Raw genomic sequence first — 18,992 nt, 5'->3', positions numbered from 1 at the left:
TGGTACTCGCAGCTCTCGCTCACGATTCCCGATAGAAAAGGTGTTATCTTGTCCTGCGAGCTACGGGAAATTACACGTCCTTGTACATGAAATCTCACTGTCCTATATAGTGTTCGACACCGGGACTTGATCGATAACGTACCGAGCTCCAATCTTTTTCAGGTTAAGGGTTAATTACCACTAAGAGATATCTTGATGGTCAGCAAATAGAAATGAAACTTTTCTCCTCCAGGCATTTCCAGTAGATATTTTCAATTACAGTACTACTTGTAGACAGGTACTCGGAAGGTTGGGTTTGATACCTTCTGCTCCTCAGCAACAACAACAAAAAGAGGAAAACAAAGGGGAGATGAACAGAAGTTGGATAAAGAGTTACTCCCTGTTCAAAGTGCCAGAAGTGAACATGTGAAATTTTAGTTTGTAGTCATTCTAATACTACAGCAAACACAAAAAATACTTTTGAAATAAGGCAGAACTGTTTTGCTGCCCATTCTCGCAGCCATCCCGCTGTCACAGAAGTGTCCTGGCCGCATCGCTCATGCACAGCGAGCTCACTATTGATGACACCGCGTCTTGCTGTCCCTGCTCCATACTCCCGCTGCGGAGCCGCGGCTGCTGGGACACGTTTCTCTGTCACAGCCCAGAGGGAAGGGCTTTTCTGGGAATTCCCGCAGCCCCTGGCTTGGTTTCCCTGTGTTAGCAGGTCCCACCTAAGGGCTCGAATAAACACACAGCGTTTGCAAAGTGCTGAGTGCTCCCAGGAGAAGAATCTGCCCTTGAAGTCCAAACAAGATACAGATCCAGTGATCTCTTCCTCCAAAAGGTGCCAACAAATATAGTAGAAAGCATTTTACTGCCCTCACTAAGGATGAATTTGAATACGCCGAGGTAAGTAGCTAAGAATCTAACAGCCAGTTTTAATATAAAAACAGTAAATATAAAGCAAACAACAAACCAGAAAATTTTGTGCAACAAAACACCAAATTTATACAACTAGGAGGTTTCCTCAAAGTAATTAAGATGCTATTCAGAGTCAGAAGGATTTCTACGCCTAATATTTTTGGCAAATTCCAAATCCTATAAATTATCCATCGCTGGAATTATGTTTTGAAGAAAGTAACTGATCTTCTGTGAAGGACGATCTCTGATTCTTAACGTCCTCATCAACTTACCATGAACTACCTCATAATTAGCACGTGTGAGAAATACAATTGAAAGCTGCAGCTGAAATTGTAAAAGCATGAAGATTTCCCAATGAACACAGATTTACTGAAGAACACAGATCTGTTCTATTCAAAAAGTGTTTATCCACGAATCACTTTACAAATATTAAAGCAATACATCCCACTACTGCTCCTTCACACAGACTGTGTCCTGTTGTATATAAAAATCAGTACAAAAAGGGAAATAGTAGAAAAATACGCCCTTCTCCCCAAAACTCCAAGTTAAAGTTCTGGATTTGACCTTTCCCACTCTTTCCTTACAGGCCAAGAGTCACTGTTACACTGCACCTCATTTAATTTGCAGTTTCTTTCACTTCTCATCTCCCTTCCCACCCTTAAATACTAAATAAACACTTTAAAGCATCCTACGGCACGTCTGCCATCACTGTACGAGCAAAACGTATCTATCCTGATTAAAACAGCTACGATACTTCAGAATTCTGGGAACCTAAGCTATTTTTAGAGTATCGATAAGGGAATAATCTTTGAATTAAAAAATTCCAATTACAGGGCAATTGTTTTCCTTTCTGGGAATTTGCTGGTACCAGCCTGGGAACTCCACCCAGCAGCTTTGGGAGTTGTCTTTTCTTACAATACTTAGTCATGCAGCCTTGGAAAGCCTCCAACCAAAGATCCCAACCTGCAAGACCCTGTTTTTAGAAAGATAAATGTCATGATTTTTATGCGCTAAGCACCTTTCAAGCCACCCACTGATATTAAGGTTAATATTTCCTTTTTATCCAATACAAGTCACTACAATTCTCAGAAATAGCTCTTTCTCATGAATTTAAACACTTTTCTCTTATTTTGGCTCCAGAACATTAAACTTGGTTCTCTGTCTTTCTGGAACTGAGGGGCCACAACTGGACACAATATTCCAGGTGTGGTCTCCCCAGGGCAGAGTAGAGGGGCAGGAGAACCTCTCTGACCTACTGACCACCCCCTTCTAATCCACCCCAGGTACCATTGGCTTCCTGGCCACAAGGGCCCAGTGCTGGCTCATGGTCATCCTGCTGTCCACCAGGACCCCCAGGTCCCTTTCCCCTACGCTGCTCTCTAATAGCTCGTTCCCCAAATTATACTGGAACCTGGGGCTGTTCCTACCCAGATACAAGACTCTACACTTGCCCTTGTTATATTTCATTAAATTGTTCCCTGCCCAACTCTCCAGCCTGTCCAGGTCTCTGGATGGCAGCACAGCCTCTGGCGTGTCAGCCACTCCTCCCAGCTTCGTGTCATCAGCAAACTTGCTGATAGTCACTCTATTCCCTCGTGCAAATCATTGATGAATATATTGAATAATACCGGCCCCAGCACTGACCCCTGAGGCACTGCACTAGATCCAGGCCTCAACTGGACTCTGCCCCATTGACCACGACTCTCTGGCTTCTTCCCTTCAGCCAGTTCACAGTCACCTCACTACCCGCTCATCCAGACCGCACTCCCTCAGTTCAGCTGTGAGGATGCTGTGGGAGACTGTGTCAAATGCCTTACTCAAGTCAAGGTAGATCACGTCCACTGCTCTGCCATCATCCATCCATCTTGTTATGTCCTCATGAAAGTCAATGAGGTTGGTCAAGCACGACTTCCCCTTGGTGAAGCCATGTTGACTGCCCCTAATGACCCTTTTATCCCTGATATGCCTTGAGATGGCACCAAAGAAAAGTCGTTCCATCAGTTTCCCAGGGATGGAGGTGAGGCTGACCGGTCTATTGATTTAAAACCTACGATGTTTCAAGCACAATATATTTGTTAGTTATCCTTTTATTATCTTCTATAGTCAACAAATGTAGCTGTTGAATGTTCGGACTTTAATTAATTTCAACACTGAATTCCGAATCCTGGCACAAATTTTAAGATATGAGATTGAAGAAAATCAAAGCGTGGAACACAGCAGGTTTTATATAATATATAAATCATAATGTATATAAAACCAGACAAATCTTTCCATGAGACTGGCTTATTGGAATACTAATTGCCAATTTTCCTACTCCGAGAGCAAGAAAAAGTCAGTACATCGGTAAAATTAAATTATTAGTTTCAATAAAAACACTTTCTTTCTTAACAGCACCGATTTGGTAATAAGATTTTATGTAACATCGTTTACACCTGATTGTGTTTCATTTCCATATTTTTTTAATCCTGCAAAGTAAAAAGCAAATTCTTATGGCAGGGGCCGCAACTAGTGCCAAAGTTTCAATTACAGACTTTCCTATTCGGCAGCAACAAGCCAGGACTTGGGAGCCATTCTCTCTTCCTTCATATCATTGTGCTTACAGAAGAAAGAAACCTAGAGATGCTATTAACACATAAATATCTATTTATTCTTAAATGCTGCAGATGCCGTATCTAAGCATTCGGCATTTACTTGTACTGATAGGGGAAAGAACTAAACCACTTTTTCACCCTTTTTATAGAACTGAAACTAATACAAACAACAGAACTATTATGGAGAACAGTCAACATACAAGTGTCAAAATTTTATCTTCTTTTTTTTCCCCACGTTCCTCAGCCCTCCACATGGTACGGGGTCACACATACGGGTATAGTGGTGCATTTTAAAGGCTACGTTCCACAACGGTTGTGTAATTTAAAGGAATAAGTGCAGAAAACAAATAATGATGCCCCTGAGACCTCCAAAATACCAGTTTCCTCCCTTAACCGTATTCCAAAGCCTGCAGGTATTTAAAAACAACAAAAAAGCAATCTGTCTAAGAACTTAATATGTGATAATCACTGTAATCATAGGGACTTTTGGAAAAGTTATCAAAGTCTTTGATCCCAGGTCTGTGGTCAGACGATCCTTCTTTTAAGGTCAAAACAAAATGAATGTATGATCAGATAAACAAAAGGTAACAAAACACTCGTACCCACCAAAGGCTGCTTGCGCTTTTGAACAGCAGTTCAACAACATGCGCTTTGCCAACTCATCTGTCTCCCCAAAATACTTCTAACAGTTCAAAAGCTCACATGGAAAAACATGTTGCATCTCTTTCATCTTTTAACAAAATTACCAAAAAAAAAATTAACAAAATTACACTGATTTGGAAAACAGAACATCAATATTGAATTTTGGACCAGAAACAGGTTTGAAGAGTCAAATACCGCATAAAACCATCTACACTTACCCATTTTAACTAGTTATTGCTCGTGGAAAAAATCAGGTGCCATTTTCTAAGACTTATTTTACATGTATTCACTTATCTGAAAATGTGCTAATGCTATTGTTGAGACACAGAATTTACTGGAAAATCATGTCCATTGGAGAGATACTGAAGCACATCTGCTCTAAGCACCATCTCCAGTTCCATCTATAAGTAGAACTACTACATGAGTACATGTACATAAATATAATGACACAAGCATACACACACATGCAGAAGAGTGGAGAACCTTTCTGCTAGCTCACAGTTAAATAATTTCAACAGAAAATTAGGCACACAATATGAATTCACAGATGACTTTCTTTAATAAGTAATCTTGAAGTCATGGTTGCTTTTCGAGCAAATTATCACTTATTATTTGTATTAGATCAGCAAGTAGTATCCTCCACAAAAGACAGCGGTGAGTAACTTTGGTGTAAAAGCCGATGGAGATGCAGCTGAGCACCCAACACTGAGCTTACACACTGACAAAGAACAAAGACACTAGTGAACTGCAACTTTAAATTGCAGATACTCATATTTTGGCAAAGGCTGTTCCTGCTCAGTAGAGGTTGTCTTTATGTGCCACCATCCAGTGGGGAAGCAGCCTCAAAGCATTAAGCTTGCTAATCTCCAGAGCAGAGGGAATTGCTATTAAAAATGCTATTTAGACAGACAGGCTTCTATGAAATTCTGCTACACAGGCTCATCACACTCATTAAAACCAGCTTTAAGTCCAAGGCTTGGGAGTGTAATCCCTTTAAGAAACCTGCAGACTAGACTAGCAGAATAAAGATATGGTCATTACTGAATTCCAGGTTTCCTCCTGCCCACAAAGCTGTTGTGGCCCGGGGGGTGACTGAAAACACCCAACGTGCAATGTCCCAGGCATCTCATTTACAGAGATACAAACCCGAAAGCTGTGACCTGGCAAGGCTGAAGGTGCACGAGTCACAGAGAGGGACACGGGACAGCCCCGGCCTTGGGGACTGTGTCTCTGCAAAATGCCACCAGGAGGCTGGATACAAAGATTCCCAGTGCAGTGACTAAACAAAATGTAAAAACCATGAAATTAGAGGGTTCCCTATAGGGTCAAAGCAGTAAAACTGATTCTGATTAAGTTGCATTACCAGAGAGAAGCAGGATCTCAATAATTTACAGCCAGAGACAGGCTAAGTGTCCATTAGCATTAGTGTCTATGGATTAACGCTTTCTTTTTCCACATTTTTAAGGCCTCTGAGACCACGTCTGGGTCTCCGTCTTTCCCTCTTCCTGGCTCTCAAGAACCATTGAAGTAAAACCCTTTTTCCCTTCACACAGGAGAGGAGAATCCTCTCTCCATCGCCTGCACCCCCAAACCACAGCTAAGGAAGACGGCAACATTATTTGATGTGAATCTGGACACAGTAAATGGTCTCTAATGGTATCTATTACACAAAACTCAGGATAATTTTTAAAAGATATGAGGTCAGACATGATCCAAATTGCAGAAGAACACATCAGAGCTGGATGTTCTGTATATGTGCCAGTAGCTCTTAAGTTTAGGAAGAAAGAAGCCAAATTTTTTTAATATAGTTGCCTTTCAGCACCAGCAATCTTGAAAAGGGCAAACTTGAAGCCAAACAAAAATGTAACGTGAAGTTATAACAGAAGAAAAAAAAAAGAAGGTAGATCTATCATTACAGAAAACTGCTCTCACAATATTAATGGTATCTGAGCCTCTGTCAATGTGTTCTTGCCCTTTCTTCCTTCAGAAACCAGAGTGGCTCAGCTCGTCTGTGCCTCTTCCACTAATGAGCAGTGCACATCCCACTTCAATACCTCTTTTCTCCCAGAAATTATTACCTCAAAAGTTAGACCTACTTTGACAAAAGTCTGTTCTGCCATCATCCCCAGCTTGTGGAGGTTTACAGAAACCACTGAGATGCATTTACGGACAGGTTAGAATTGCCTGTCCAGCCAGTATCCACCAAAACCAGACGAGGAGGAATATTTGGGTGGAGATTTGGTGGTGGTTTTTTGTTTTTAAATAACTGCTTTACTTGCAATGTACCTGCATTTTTCACAGGTACATTTTTGAAATGAGATGTGCAAAGTTACTCCTCTTGCTCCCCCGAACTCCACGCACCGAGGTATTTTTCAGACTTAGTACACCTGTGGCATAAGCACGTGTAATATTCCGTGCACATTTGCACGTGTATTTCTCCTCGCAGGATTGCGAGTGTATTATAAATTTCCCCTCGCAGAATTGCGAGTGTACACCTTCTGTACTCACTACAAGTACGTGTATCCCTTTGAAATAACCCCACACCGTGATCAGGCAGGTGTGGACTCTCCCCGGACTCAGGGCCGGCTCCGGCGTTGTTTTGGTGAAGCCACGTGTATGCACACTGTGGACCTCCTGTTGTATTAGTTGCTGCCCCTTAATAATTTTCCTCAAGTGATACCTGAACCTGTATTTAAGTCACTTTTGGAGTGCTAAAACCCTGTTTCTCACCAGTTTAATAAAAGTTGTTTTGGACCGTGTTGTCCCTTAAACTAACCTTGGGGTGCCTCCGTGACAACACCAATGAAAAAAATAATCACAAAGCAAAAAATAACCACAAAACAACACTAATATTGGGGCTAAAAGACAGCAGTTTAGCGCGTCCCCAGTTCTGGGGTGCGCAGAACACCCCTGCGCTGGTCCCAGCGCCCAGGTGTAGAACACAAAGGCACCAGCCCCTTGGGATGGAGCGGGATCATCTCTGTGCCTTTTACTTTTTCCCAGTGCTTTTGCATGACACTGATTTTTCCTCAGTGTTTTTATGTGACGGAGGAAGACAAAGGTAAGGAGCTGCCAGGCGCTTCTCCGGCTGACTAGCACCAGCCACCCAAGAGGTGCTTGCACGATTTTGTATATATAAAACTTGTAAAGTGCTTTAGGAAGCCGCGGGATGAAAAGGACTATATAAACGTAAGATATTATTATTATTAAACCAGTGATCTGACAAGAAGAGACAGCTTTTCAAATCTGTACAACAGCTTGAGCTGAAGAGATCAGGGAGTCCACTTTGAAAAAAGAAAATAATCATTTGAAACGAATCTGAGGATTAGAAGTGGCAGCTCTTTTGTGGATTCTCCGTGGCAGGTAAATTTAGTAGGCTACTTTAATTTTGCGTCGTTTTAACTCCTGGCAATGTCCTGTGCATTGAATCTGACAGAGAGACAGAGTGTTTGAAGCTGTCATGGCTACATTTTAGTCTCCCAGTTTTACAATCAGTGTTTGAATCTGCTGCTACAACTCCGGGTACAGAGATCAGAGGCTTATCAAAGAGGCATCCATTTCAAAGACAAGCTTTGACTTCATTCCTTCGACGCTCAGAATTCCTGCAAAAGCAGATGAGCGCGCCACAAAACAGGGCTGAAGGAAATCTCTGTATCGGCTGTAAACCTATTTCAGTATTAATTTTTTAAGGCTCTATTTTGGTCTCATGTAAAATGAGTGTGTTTAGCGGAGATAATCCTCTCAACAGGTGAGCTTACTATGTGCCTTCTCCTGTAACTGAAAGTACGTTTTAAACAGGCTTGTTGCCATATCAAGCATTAATTGAAGTACTACTTCAACCAGTTACTTTATTTCTGGACTAAAAATGTCTTCTTCCTAACAAAGCAGCATCTCTAATATGGAAGAGAAATGCATGGCAAGAATCTGAGCATCCTCCTTCCTTCCCTTCTCATAGACGCAGCGCAAGAACTGTCCCCACCGCTGCACATCACTGACACCTCTGTCCATGCACAAACACCAACCTCTCAGCTCATTTTTGCTAGAAAGAAGAGCGGATTGCTAGAGAGCGCCCAAGGGACGTGCAAATCCCACTCCAGCGCTGCCCGGCACAGGAAAGCCCTGCAGAGCTCCCATGGGGAGCGACGGACGGTGCTTCAGGACAGCCAAGGGATTTGGGTGCTCTGAAGGGCGTTGCAGTGATGTCAGGTACAATCATAGAATCATTTTGGATGCAAGAGACCTTTAAGATCATCGAGTCCAACCATAACCTAAATCGAGCACTAAACCACGTCCCCAAGAGCCTCATTCCAACCCCAAGCCCACCTCGAGCTTCTCCTTCTCACCCCAAGCATCGTGCTGCTTACTCGCCCCCTCCAGTTCTTCAGTGGAGTTAAGAGGCAAAGGGGATAATCAGCAACAGGTTCATTTGTCTGATGAAGCTTTTGGAGATCTGGCGTTTTAAACCCATAACACAGCGCAGTCCCCAGAGCGCTGCTGGGCCCGCTGAAAGGAGCCGCACGCTCCCACAGCCATGGAACACATTAAACCGCATCTGAAACCCACGGTCAGACCTGCAGACTTCGCAAAGCTCGGCGGCAGGTGCAGACATGCCCTAGAGTGCACTGGAAGCGCGTACGAGTTCAGCTCTTCGGCGCTCAAATCACTTCTGACAAACAGGGCTGAGAAGTCTTAACGCATTTGGGCGTTTTTTAAAAGGCGCTCCCAGCACCATCTCGCGCTAAATAAAAGCTGAGGGTTAAAACGAGCTTTTAAACTCCAGAATCTTTACAAGTCGCTCTTCTCAGAGAACAGCTCATTTATCAGCGTTCAGCCCGTATGCAAGAACTTCTTTCATGATATCCTGTGCATTAAAAGGTCCCAGACGTGCCCCCTACACTCAAACTGAAGAACCTGACGGACACATTAAAGGACAGTTGTTCACCCCGTAAGAAACAGAACACATAGAAAACCACAACAGAAGATGCAATGATACTTTATCTATAGTAGCCAACTCAACAAACAGCAATTATTTCACTTCTAAACCAAAGCAGGTGATATTTTTCATTGTCTCCTGTATTCCAGAGAATCACAAGGAAAAACAAACCCATTTTTAGGCAGAATTGCGGGTGCTCATGCTGCTCCTTACCAGCTTCAATCAATGACTGATCCTCCAGGTACACAGGTCTGTAGAATTTGCTGTAGAAACCGGCACGTAATTCCTGCATTAGATTAAGCACCTGAGATCAGCAAAGCACCTGTAAATATGTAATTTCCAGCCCAGTGACCACTCGGCCCCATAGTCACCTCTGAGCGCTGCTCGGGGGCTGAGCCCTCCCACAATAAAGCTGCTTTTTAAAGAATCAGTGTATGTTTAATAGATAAAACACCACCTCTGTGCTTAAAAAGCAGAAATATAGCCATAAATAAGCATTAGCACCTCAAAAATGGTGAAACCACAATTTTACGGTTCTAAACAGAGACAAGGTGGGATCGGGAATGGTAGCAATGTATTTCAGATTAAAGCTTTCAAGCAGATGAGAAATAGTTACAGGAGTTGGAAGCTCAGTAACTACAGTTGCATTAAATTATTCCATCTGCAAGTCCATTAAAAATTGTTAATGGTTTTGTATGGCTTTTATATTTATTGGGTCGGTTTATTCCTATGTGAGTCATACATATTTATTACCAGGGTCCAGATAAAGGTTATTAATAAAATTTATTGTATTTGCATACTGTCTTGATGCTGGCCTAAGTATTTACAACTTGACTATAAAAGAATCCTCAAAAATTATAAATAGCACCAGGGATTCATCACAACTTATTTTTTGCACTTTTTAAATGACTTTTCTTGGTGCTTTGTTTTTTCAACCTGGTGAAGCCATTTCTTCTTTCAAGTCTAAGACACACTAATTCTTTCAAAGCACAATTTGTGTAGAGGAAGTAAGAGGAGATGCAAAGCTAAGGAAAGCGAGGCTTCATAATTAAGAAAATACATATATTTCTACACATAATTATGAACAGTAACAAAAGCTCAGTATTAAAATAGTTCCACTGAATCCCTGGAATTGTGCCTGCCAACGAAAACACCTACCATGAATTTAGTAATGGGTTATGCAAACATAAATTACTAGGCCAGACGTTTTAAAAGGAAAAAAAGTTGATTTATTGTCACATTGGAGACATGGCAGGAGAGAAGCACAATTTCGTTTTTCCATATATTCATCAACACTGCAGATGTGTTAATGCAGAAAGAATTCTAGAATAAAAATGGCTCTCAACTGCTCTAATCCTCATATGTCATTTAATTTACTTAAAATCGGTTACCAGGAAGCTTAATTTTTTTTTTCTCCTTTTTTTTGCTTTGTTTTGTTTTAAGAAAGCAAAATGTATTAAAAATTTCTGGGAGAAAACAGGTTTTAAGAAACTTTTACCACTGTTTCTCCCCCTAAAAATCTGCCTCAAGATTTCAAGGGTCATTTTCAAATTGACCCTAAAAGAGCAAATCCTGCAGAAGGTTGGTTTGGTTGTTGGTTTTTGTTTTGTTGGGGTTTTGTTTGTTGGTTTGGTGGGTTTTGGGTGCAGCGTAGGGGAAAGGGACTTGGGGGTCCTGGGGACAGCAGGATGACCATGAGCCAGCACTGGGCCCTTGTGGCCAGGAAGCCAATGGTACCTGGGGTGGATTAGAAGGGGGGTGGTCAGTAGGTCAGAGAGGTTCTCCTGCCCCTCTACTCTGCCCTGGGGAGACCACACCTGGAATATTGTGTGCAGTTGTGGCCCCTCAGTTCCAGCAGGACAGGGAACTGCTGGAGAGAGTCCAGCGCAGGGCAACAAAGATGCTGAAGGGAGTGGAGCATCTCCCGTGTGAGGAAAGGCTGAGGGAGCTGGGGAAGAGGAGACTGAGGGGTGACCTCATTAATGTTTACAGATATCTAAAGGGTGAGTGTCAGGAGGATGGAGCCAGGCTCTTCTGGGTGACAACCAATGATAGGACAAGGGGTAATGGGTTCAAACTGGAACACAAGAGGTTCCACTTAAATTTGGGAAGAAACTTCTTCTCAGTGATGGTTCCAGAGCCTGGCCCAGGCTGCCCAGGGGGGTTGTGGAGTCTCCTTCTCTGCAGACATTCCAACCCGCCTGGACACCTTCCTGTGGAACCTCATCTGGGTGTTCCTGCTCCATGGGGGGATTGCACTGGATGAGCTTTCCAGGTCCCTTCCAACCACTGACATTCTGTGATTCTGTGACCTGCGCTCCCCTGCCCCGCTCGCTCTGGCCAACTTCCAAATGGGTCAACGCTGGCAAGTTCAAGCAAAGGCAAGAACGACTGGAAAAAAACAAACTATTTGCTTTGCATCCTTTCATTTGAGTGACAGAAGAAATTCACAGCAGCATCAAACGTTTAACAAGAGGGATTAATCTGTAAATATTTGCTTACAAGTAGGTCCCTTTGTAAACCAAAGTAATACCAAAAATATCCCCTATTCTCCTTTTCTGCAGTGGAAAATTCAGCACCCTTGACATGACTGAAATCTAATACCTGCAACTGATGTTGCTAGAAGAAAAATGCATTCTTCTATTGTCAAGCATGTTTAACCAGAAAAATGCTGAAACTGAATCCATCTAAATTACCAGGAGCAAGTGACTTCAGAGTACTTAATTTTTTCAACTACTGGAACACGTTCAGTTGAATCAGATGTTTCTCTGTTGTGAATATTTTTGGAACTGTTGGATAAAGTAATCACCCATATATTTTCAGCTTTATAAGAAGACTTTTGAGGTAAATGTGTTGTAGAAAATTGATCTAAGCATATAAAAAAAAAAAATGGAGACAAACTCAAAGTGTCATAGATCGTGTGATTTCAGAAAAATGCTTCAGATTATTAATAAACTCCTCTGCCTAGTAACATAATGCATTGTCATTATTTCTAGGAAAATAAATCCTTTGACCTGCAGATTTCAGACCTTTATAAATGCTGTTTATCTGTGAAATCCTACACACCAATAATCCCCAAAATATAGACTCATTTTGTAAAACGACCTTCAAGTCCTGTTATCTCAAAATAAATTCCCCGTGCTCCGCAGCCCACCAGCCGCTGCCCACCCACCGCCCGGCCCGCTCAGAAAAGCAACAGCGCCTTTGGAAAACAAACCACAAATGGAGTTTTACCCAACAGGGGCTGCCGGTTCAACCAACAAACTGACCCGGGATTTAGGGGGACAGGGGGAATATTCACAAATATATCGCAACTTGTTTTCACGGGCTAAAAAACATTTGTTCCTGGCTTGGATTTGCTTTACTCAAAGCAGGTGCCACTGGCAGGGATCCTGAGTTTGCTGCTTCTGGGTGCTAAAGCCAAAGTTTGTTTGTTTGTTTGTTTTTAATTTAATAATCTTTGCTAATTATAGTGGTAGGAATGGTCAACATGCAGAAAAATGCAGGTCAGTTTTGTAAGAATCCCAGAAAAATTCAACTGTGAATTATGATTCTTTTATTTCTCCCTCACTTCCAATGAAGTGAAAAGGAAGCGTGGGATCATAATATAGAAAAGCATGTCAGAAACACTGATGGTTTTCCTATTAACAATTAAAACAGGCTAAAGTCAAATATGTATTAAGTAATGACAACAAAATTACTGAGAACCTATGAATAAGGGACCCTCCAGGATCTGGTTAGAACCTGACTCCACAAGCCTACTGTTCAGATTGCATTTGAAGACATGGAGCTAATTATATAATTTTTTTTGCAAAAAGTGACCTAATATGGTTCTTCATTTACCTTCTGAAATAATAAGCATCATCATAAACATCATTTATTTTGCAAACAGGACCTCTTAAGAAAATGGTAATATTCGATACAAATGTTAAAGGGAAGACATGGCACCTCAATATCATGATCCTAAAGGAGGGGTATTTGTCATAGTTCCAAACAGATAAGTCGCACTCTGCTCTCATAATTTTGTTTTTTACAGAGGGAAATGGTGATGTTTTAATTCAATACAAAGAGTATCCTATGCATTTCACATTCCCCTAATGTTTTAAATATATGAAGAATCTTGAAAGCATAAACCAATTTTAAAATAGAACTAAATACTGATAATTGCATTTGAGTCGTACAAAGTAATAGAAAATATTCTTTTTGAACAATCTGCTTCACCACAAATTCATTTCTTCTTAATACAAATCTCTTAAACTCTCCTTGCCGAAGTCACGGGAAAAGAAAAAGGGAGAACTTAAAGCGCATTTTCCTCTGTACTCTCGGGCACACAGGGAAAGTAAATGAAATTTAAAAAGGAAAAAAAAGACAAAAAAAGGGGGAAAAAAAGTAGAACCCAGCTCTAGATGGCAGCAAATCGATATTCACCCCCATGTACACAGACAGAGCACCAACTATTCTCCAGCAGACTGTATCATCTCAGTAGTTCTTCTAGGGGTGTTGTTATTTTCACGTTGTTACCCAGGCCAGACCGAAGTTGACTGTGCAAAGTCATTAGGAATCCAGCACAATTCACCACCCACAATTAGAAAGATACTCCTCTCTCATTCCAAGAACTAATTCGACCAGCGGAATAATTTTTTTAAGCTTAATTTTATTATCTTTTGCTGTAGAGACAGGATAATTCAATAGAATGATCCAGAAACACTGGAGAGTAGGAATTTAAGAACTTTAAATTTTTAAAAATTGAGCCCTTGCATAATAACTGTGTTCATTTCCTTTAGTTACGACTTGCATTTGTTATATTTGTAAAAAACAACACAAATGGCTCACCCTACTAAGCAATGCCATGAGTAAAACTACTACCCTTTTAACAAAGAAATCTACAGACTGATATTTCTCTCTCTTTTGCAGCAGTGGCACTACAGAAACGCCACCGAGCACAAGCCTCAGTCAGTGCTAAGATACACTATTCATATGCTCATTTATTTTGTCTTCTGGCACCTTCTAATATTCTATTTTCCAGCTATTTATCTGAGAACATACTTCTATGTCTGTGTTTAAAGGTTCTCCCATGTCCTCCCGCACCTCCACCGATCCAATCTTGCATCTGCTTCACAAGCATCAATTTGAGCATTTCCATGTAATCTTGGCTTTCGAAATCTCACCAAAAAGTCCATTTGCAACCTCAGAATAGTGAAGGGCAACAACAGTGAGGAATCAGCTGTCCAACTTACCACCAGGATAAAAAAACAGTGACCAGAGGAGCAGGTTGGCAGGAGAAGCTCCTGTATCCAAATATCCACTTTAAGCAGATGTGCCACATCTGTCTGGTTTTTTAGAGCTCAAACTCTCACATTAGAAAACCAAAATCTTAGTTTATTTCCCAGGCCCCTCAGGCTGGTCTTTAGTCTTATGATTGGTTTAATGACCCATATTTCAGGTGAGCCTGGTAATAACAAACGAAGCTCAGCATTATCTCATTTACATGGCTCAGTCATAAAGGAAAACAATGGCGAGTTACAGGTTAAACTGATTACTGTCTTCCCTCATTCCAACCCGCCTGGACACCTTCCTGTGTAACCTCATCTGGGTGTTCCTGCTCCATGGGGGGATTGCACTGGAGGAGCTTTCCAGGGCCCTTCCAACCCCTGACATTCTGGGATTCTGTGGATCTCACAGAAGTTAAAAAGAATCACAGTTACTCACAAAAGTTCAGGAATTATCACTGCAAGAAAATAATCAACTGATGCGGGGTGGCATTTCACATGATATATTCTGAGATGTCTTCCAAGGAACAGTCACGTAAAATGGATGTTTCAGGTAATCTCCAACCGGCCTCAGCCTTCCACAGAAGCTGCTCAGGATGAAACACACTGAGACTGAAAATACTCCAAAACACATATGAGTCTGATTTGGCTTCCTAAAAGGTCTGAGGAGGTAAAAAGTGGTTTTGTAATAACAGGAATTTAAAGCCCTTTCTAAGAGTTTCTGCATGTAACAACCACCACCAAACTTTCTGTCCTCGTAAGGTTCCCACAAATGAGACTTCTCCCCAGATTTGTGTCCCCGTGTGCCAAGCCAGAAACCCTGTTTTCACATTTTTAAATGCCGAAAGCCCCAGAGGCATCCCTATAAACATGAAAATACTCTATGCCTTTTGCAGCTATGTGATAATTCGCAAGGAAGGCAGAATTGACCCAAATAGATCTGTCACATCTTTTAAAGTTAAAAGAAACAGGAGTATAAATATCCTCAACTTCTTTAGTAATTTTTTCAAATGCTCTTCTGCTACAGAGCAGATTGCTCGCAGCAGACACTATGGAAAGTGGAGAGGACATCCCAGACAGCAATGGACAGGAAAGCCACGGCAATCGACACTCGTCTCCTGATTAATGGTGAGATTGGCCACAGCAGAGGAAAAGAGATGCTGGAACAGGCCAAACCACTGACAGGGATGCACACAGAATGAAACAGAAAATGGAAAGTAGAATTGTGAAACAAATTGTCACTTTAACAATTCCATCTCTGCAGCTGTGGGTTTTCTTATACCCAGAAAGATGTTACTTCATTGTGGAAATGTGAATTAAGCTGTACACTGGGTTATTTATCCGAAGAATAGTTCTTGCATACAAACTGGTTTTTTACTACAGAACTCTGTTATTCAAAAAGAGAACGTTTGATGTTTTAGTAACATAAATATTTCAATTTGGAAATGCCCATGGCTCACTGTGTTTCCTGTCCAGGTCCAGAATGGTTTCACCATATTGGGTAGGTTTTCAGTGCAGTTTTGGAAAAAATCAGGTTGAGTAGTTCATAATCCTGCCCTTCTCATTTTCAACTGTCTGACAACACTGACAACACTGCCTAAGCTTGGACAAGGATTCACAGAGCTCCCTCCGGTTTGGGAGCCCAGAAAACAGCTGAACACACAGCGCACAAGTTTAAATTTTTGTGCAAGCAGGAACATGAGTGATGTTTTCCAGCCAGGACGGTTGGACATTGTGTCACTGGGTCTTTGTCCCCTGTCAGACCTTCTGCATCTGAGCCACCTGCTCTGTGCCCCGGGAGCAACAACTCCATCTCAAGTCTGTTACAGCTGCCTGTTACCACAATCTGGACACTTTCTGCTAATTACAGAATCACAGAATGACAGGGGTTGGAAGGGCCCTGGAAAGCTCATCCAGTGCAATCCCCCATGGAGCAGGAACACCCAGATGAGGTTACACAGGAAGGTGTCCAGGCGGGTTGGAATGTCTGCAGAGAAGGAGACTCCACAACCCCCCTGGGCAGCCTGGGCCAGGCTCTGGCACCCTCACCAGGAAGAAGTTTCTTCTCAAATTTAAATGGGACCTCCTGTGTTCCAGTTTGAACCCATTACCCCTTGTCCTATCACTGGCTGTCACCCAGAAGAGCCTGGCTCCATCCTCCTGACACTCACCCTTTAGATATTGATCACCATGAATGAGTCCCCCCTCAGTCTCCTCTTGTCCAGCTCCAGAGCCCCAGCTCCCTCAGCCTTTCCTCACACGGGAGATGCTCCACTCCCTTCAGCATCTTTGTTGCCCTGCGCTGGACTCTCTCCAGCAGTTCCCTGTCCTGCTGGAACTGAGGGGCCACAACTGGACACAATATTCCAATTCTTTGATCCCATTTCCATTTTTTAATTCTGTCGGGGAAAGTAGAAGAGGAGTTAGATTGTGTCACTGTTCAGAAACAAAGCTGCAGAGAGCACATCACAGCAAAGAAGGAAGAACATAAAACATAAATACATCAGGCAAGCTTATAAAGGAACATGGTTTCACAGGAATCCCAGGACACAAGATCAGGGTGAAGATTCCAGCACAGATTTCCCCAAACCCTGGGGATGTTCAGAGCCACTGTTTTGCAGTCCCTGAAGGAATTCAACACCTCTATTCCAAAATATTCTATGGAAGGCTACTAAACTATATCTTATGAAAGCATATTTAAAACCTTACCTTCAAACAACTTAACAGCCGGGCCATTCACTTCCATATCTTGCTTACTGGAAAGAACTAATTGTGTATCATTTCCCAACTATATCATTTGAAGGAACTATACAGAGTATGTAATTTTCCTCTCCACATCAACTCCCACTGAGTCTCCAAGGCCGCCTCACAACGTACATAGAAGAGCAGTGTTCAGGGTGGTTTCTTCCCCCACAGTGACCTTCTGCTCCATACAAATAAACTGGGCCAACAGAAATCATCCTAAAACATGCATAAATGTGCTATCAGCTGGGAGGCGGCAGCTACAGCCACAGTCTGCAGAATCTGCCATTTTCCTTATAGGAAAAAAAAAAAGGAAGGAAGCAGACACTCAAGTTTAGGTGTTGTGGAATGAACTTAAGCTTCTAGCAAACAATTTGAAAATGTGTCCCCAGAAATCTATTTATTGTCTGGATTTCGTACAATTTTCCATACCCTCAATGTTCTTTCACTTCTTCCCCTTTCCAACAGTCCGTTCTCTCCTGCAAAGAGAATCCCCCAATTCCTCGCTACCGTATTCACTCTCCATGTTGTTTTGCTCCTTTTTTGAAAAGTCCTGACCTTTCAAAGCTGCAGTGCCCAAATTTTCCTCTTTTTTGCACAAACAGAACTGATTTCTGCTGTTCCAACATCCCCTCTCCGGGTCAGGCTCCTCCAGCATCTCTCCCTCGGTACCAACAGGCAGCAAAGCAGCAGCTGCTATTTGAGAAGCAGCAACAAAGGTTAGAAAACCCGCCGGCTGCTTCTCTCCCAGGAAGATACTTGGAAGGAGCCAACACTTGTATATCAGTTATTTGGAATGGGCTTTGAAACGCTACAACATCCCTGGATGAACAGATTGCTGGCAATCGTCAGGAGGGGACCAGAAAAACCGAGCACAAAACAAACCAACCAAGACAAAAACCCATTCATTACAGCTCATGAAATTAATTTATATGTATTTTCTATACAATTATGGATAGACACACACACTGCACACGCAAGATGAGCAGGGAAGAGCTTTTTGGCTACCACAAACACCTTTTCCACAGCACCCGCTGCGTGCGGCGCATTCGAGGAGCTCAGCACAGACCTCGCTGCCTTTCCAATGACATCAACAGCAAAACTTAATCTGATTTTTGATGGGAAAATGAGCATCTTTGAAGTTATGCCCTTGATGTAGATTTATTGAGGCAGCGAAATGTCACTTTCTACATCCGAGTGCTAAGAGAGTTTGGATTAGCGAAAAAGAATTCTTTAAAAATTCTGCAGGTTTTACATTATTACAAAATTCCGCGCGAGCCTGTTTGAGGGCTAATGTTCATCCTTCCTCCCAAAACATCGATCCATATTTCATTACTTACAGAATGCAAAAGCTGCCTGATGAGAAAGCCATCAAAGAGAAGCGCTCTTAGTTAAGATGGTGGACTTCACAATACGTACAAGAAAATCATGGAAACAAACCGTTAAGGGAATAAAAAACCCACTTACACAGGCCTAATACCATTTACTACGGCAAAACCTCAGACGGGAATGGCTTTTCTCCTTACCTCGGGAGTGTTCTTCTTGAACTCGCGACTTTGCTCAATGAGTTTTTTCCTGGACTGCTCACTTTCATCTTGCCGGTTCGCCAATATTGTTGCTGTGGCATCGAGCTCTCTCTGTCGAGAAAAACAAAACAACAAAAGGAACTATAATTAGAGCTCCGTTTCTCACAGGAATTAAAACAAAAGCTCCTATGTACATCGTGTCGTTTGGAATATCGAGGGGACTGGACTACAGAGCAGCACAGAACAAAGCACCGAGCTGCCAGGAATGGGACCTCCCGAATAACATCCAGTGAAGTTCTGCAACCTTTTTGATTCCACCTCACCAAAAATATAAATAAATAAGTTCATTTTTCTCCAAAGCATCCATGGCTTTAGCACAACCCTGGAC

The 18,992-nt window shown here is 42.1% G+C and overlaps 1 protein-coding gene across 8 annotated transcripts in view; it reads right to left on the bottom strand.

Annotated features, from left to right (window-relative positions):
* CUX1 (cut like homeobox 1) overlaps nt 1–18,992 on the bottom strand; it is a 262,345-nt gene that overhangs the window by 193,953 nt on the left and 49,400 nt on the right. For all 8 annotated transcript variants that reach the window (XM_082068464.1, XM_082068458.1, XM_082068459.1 and 5 more), the window contains exon 2: nt 18,605–18,715. In XM_082068464.1, the coding sequence (XP_081924590.1) occupies nt 18,605–18,715 (111 nt within the window). The remainder of the gene's footprint in view (nt 1–18,604; nt 18,716–18,992) is intronic.

Source organism: Streptopelia decaocto, assembly GCF_964273445.1.
Source record: "Streptopelia decaocto genome assembly, chromosome: 18".
Classification (NCBI taxonomy): Eukaryota; Metazoa; Chordata; class Aves; order Columbiformes; family Columbidae; genus Streptopelia; species Streptopelia decaocto.
The sequence above is the reverse complement of the archived record's forward strand: the minus strand, read 5'-3'. Positions and strand labels throughout refer to the sequence as shown.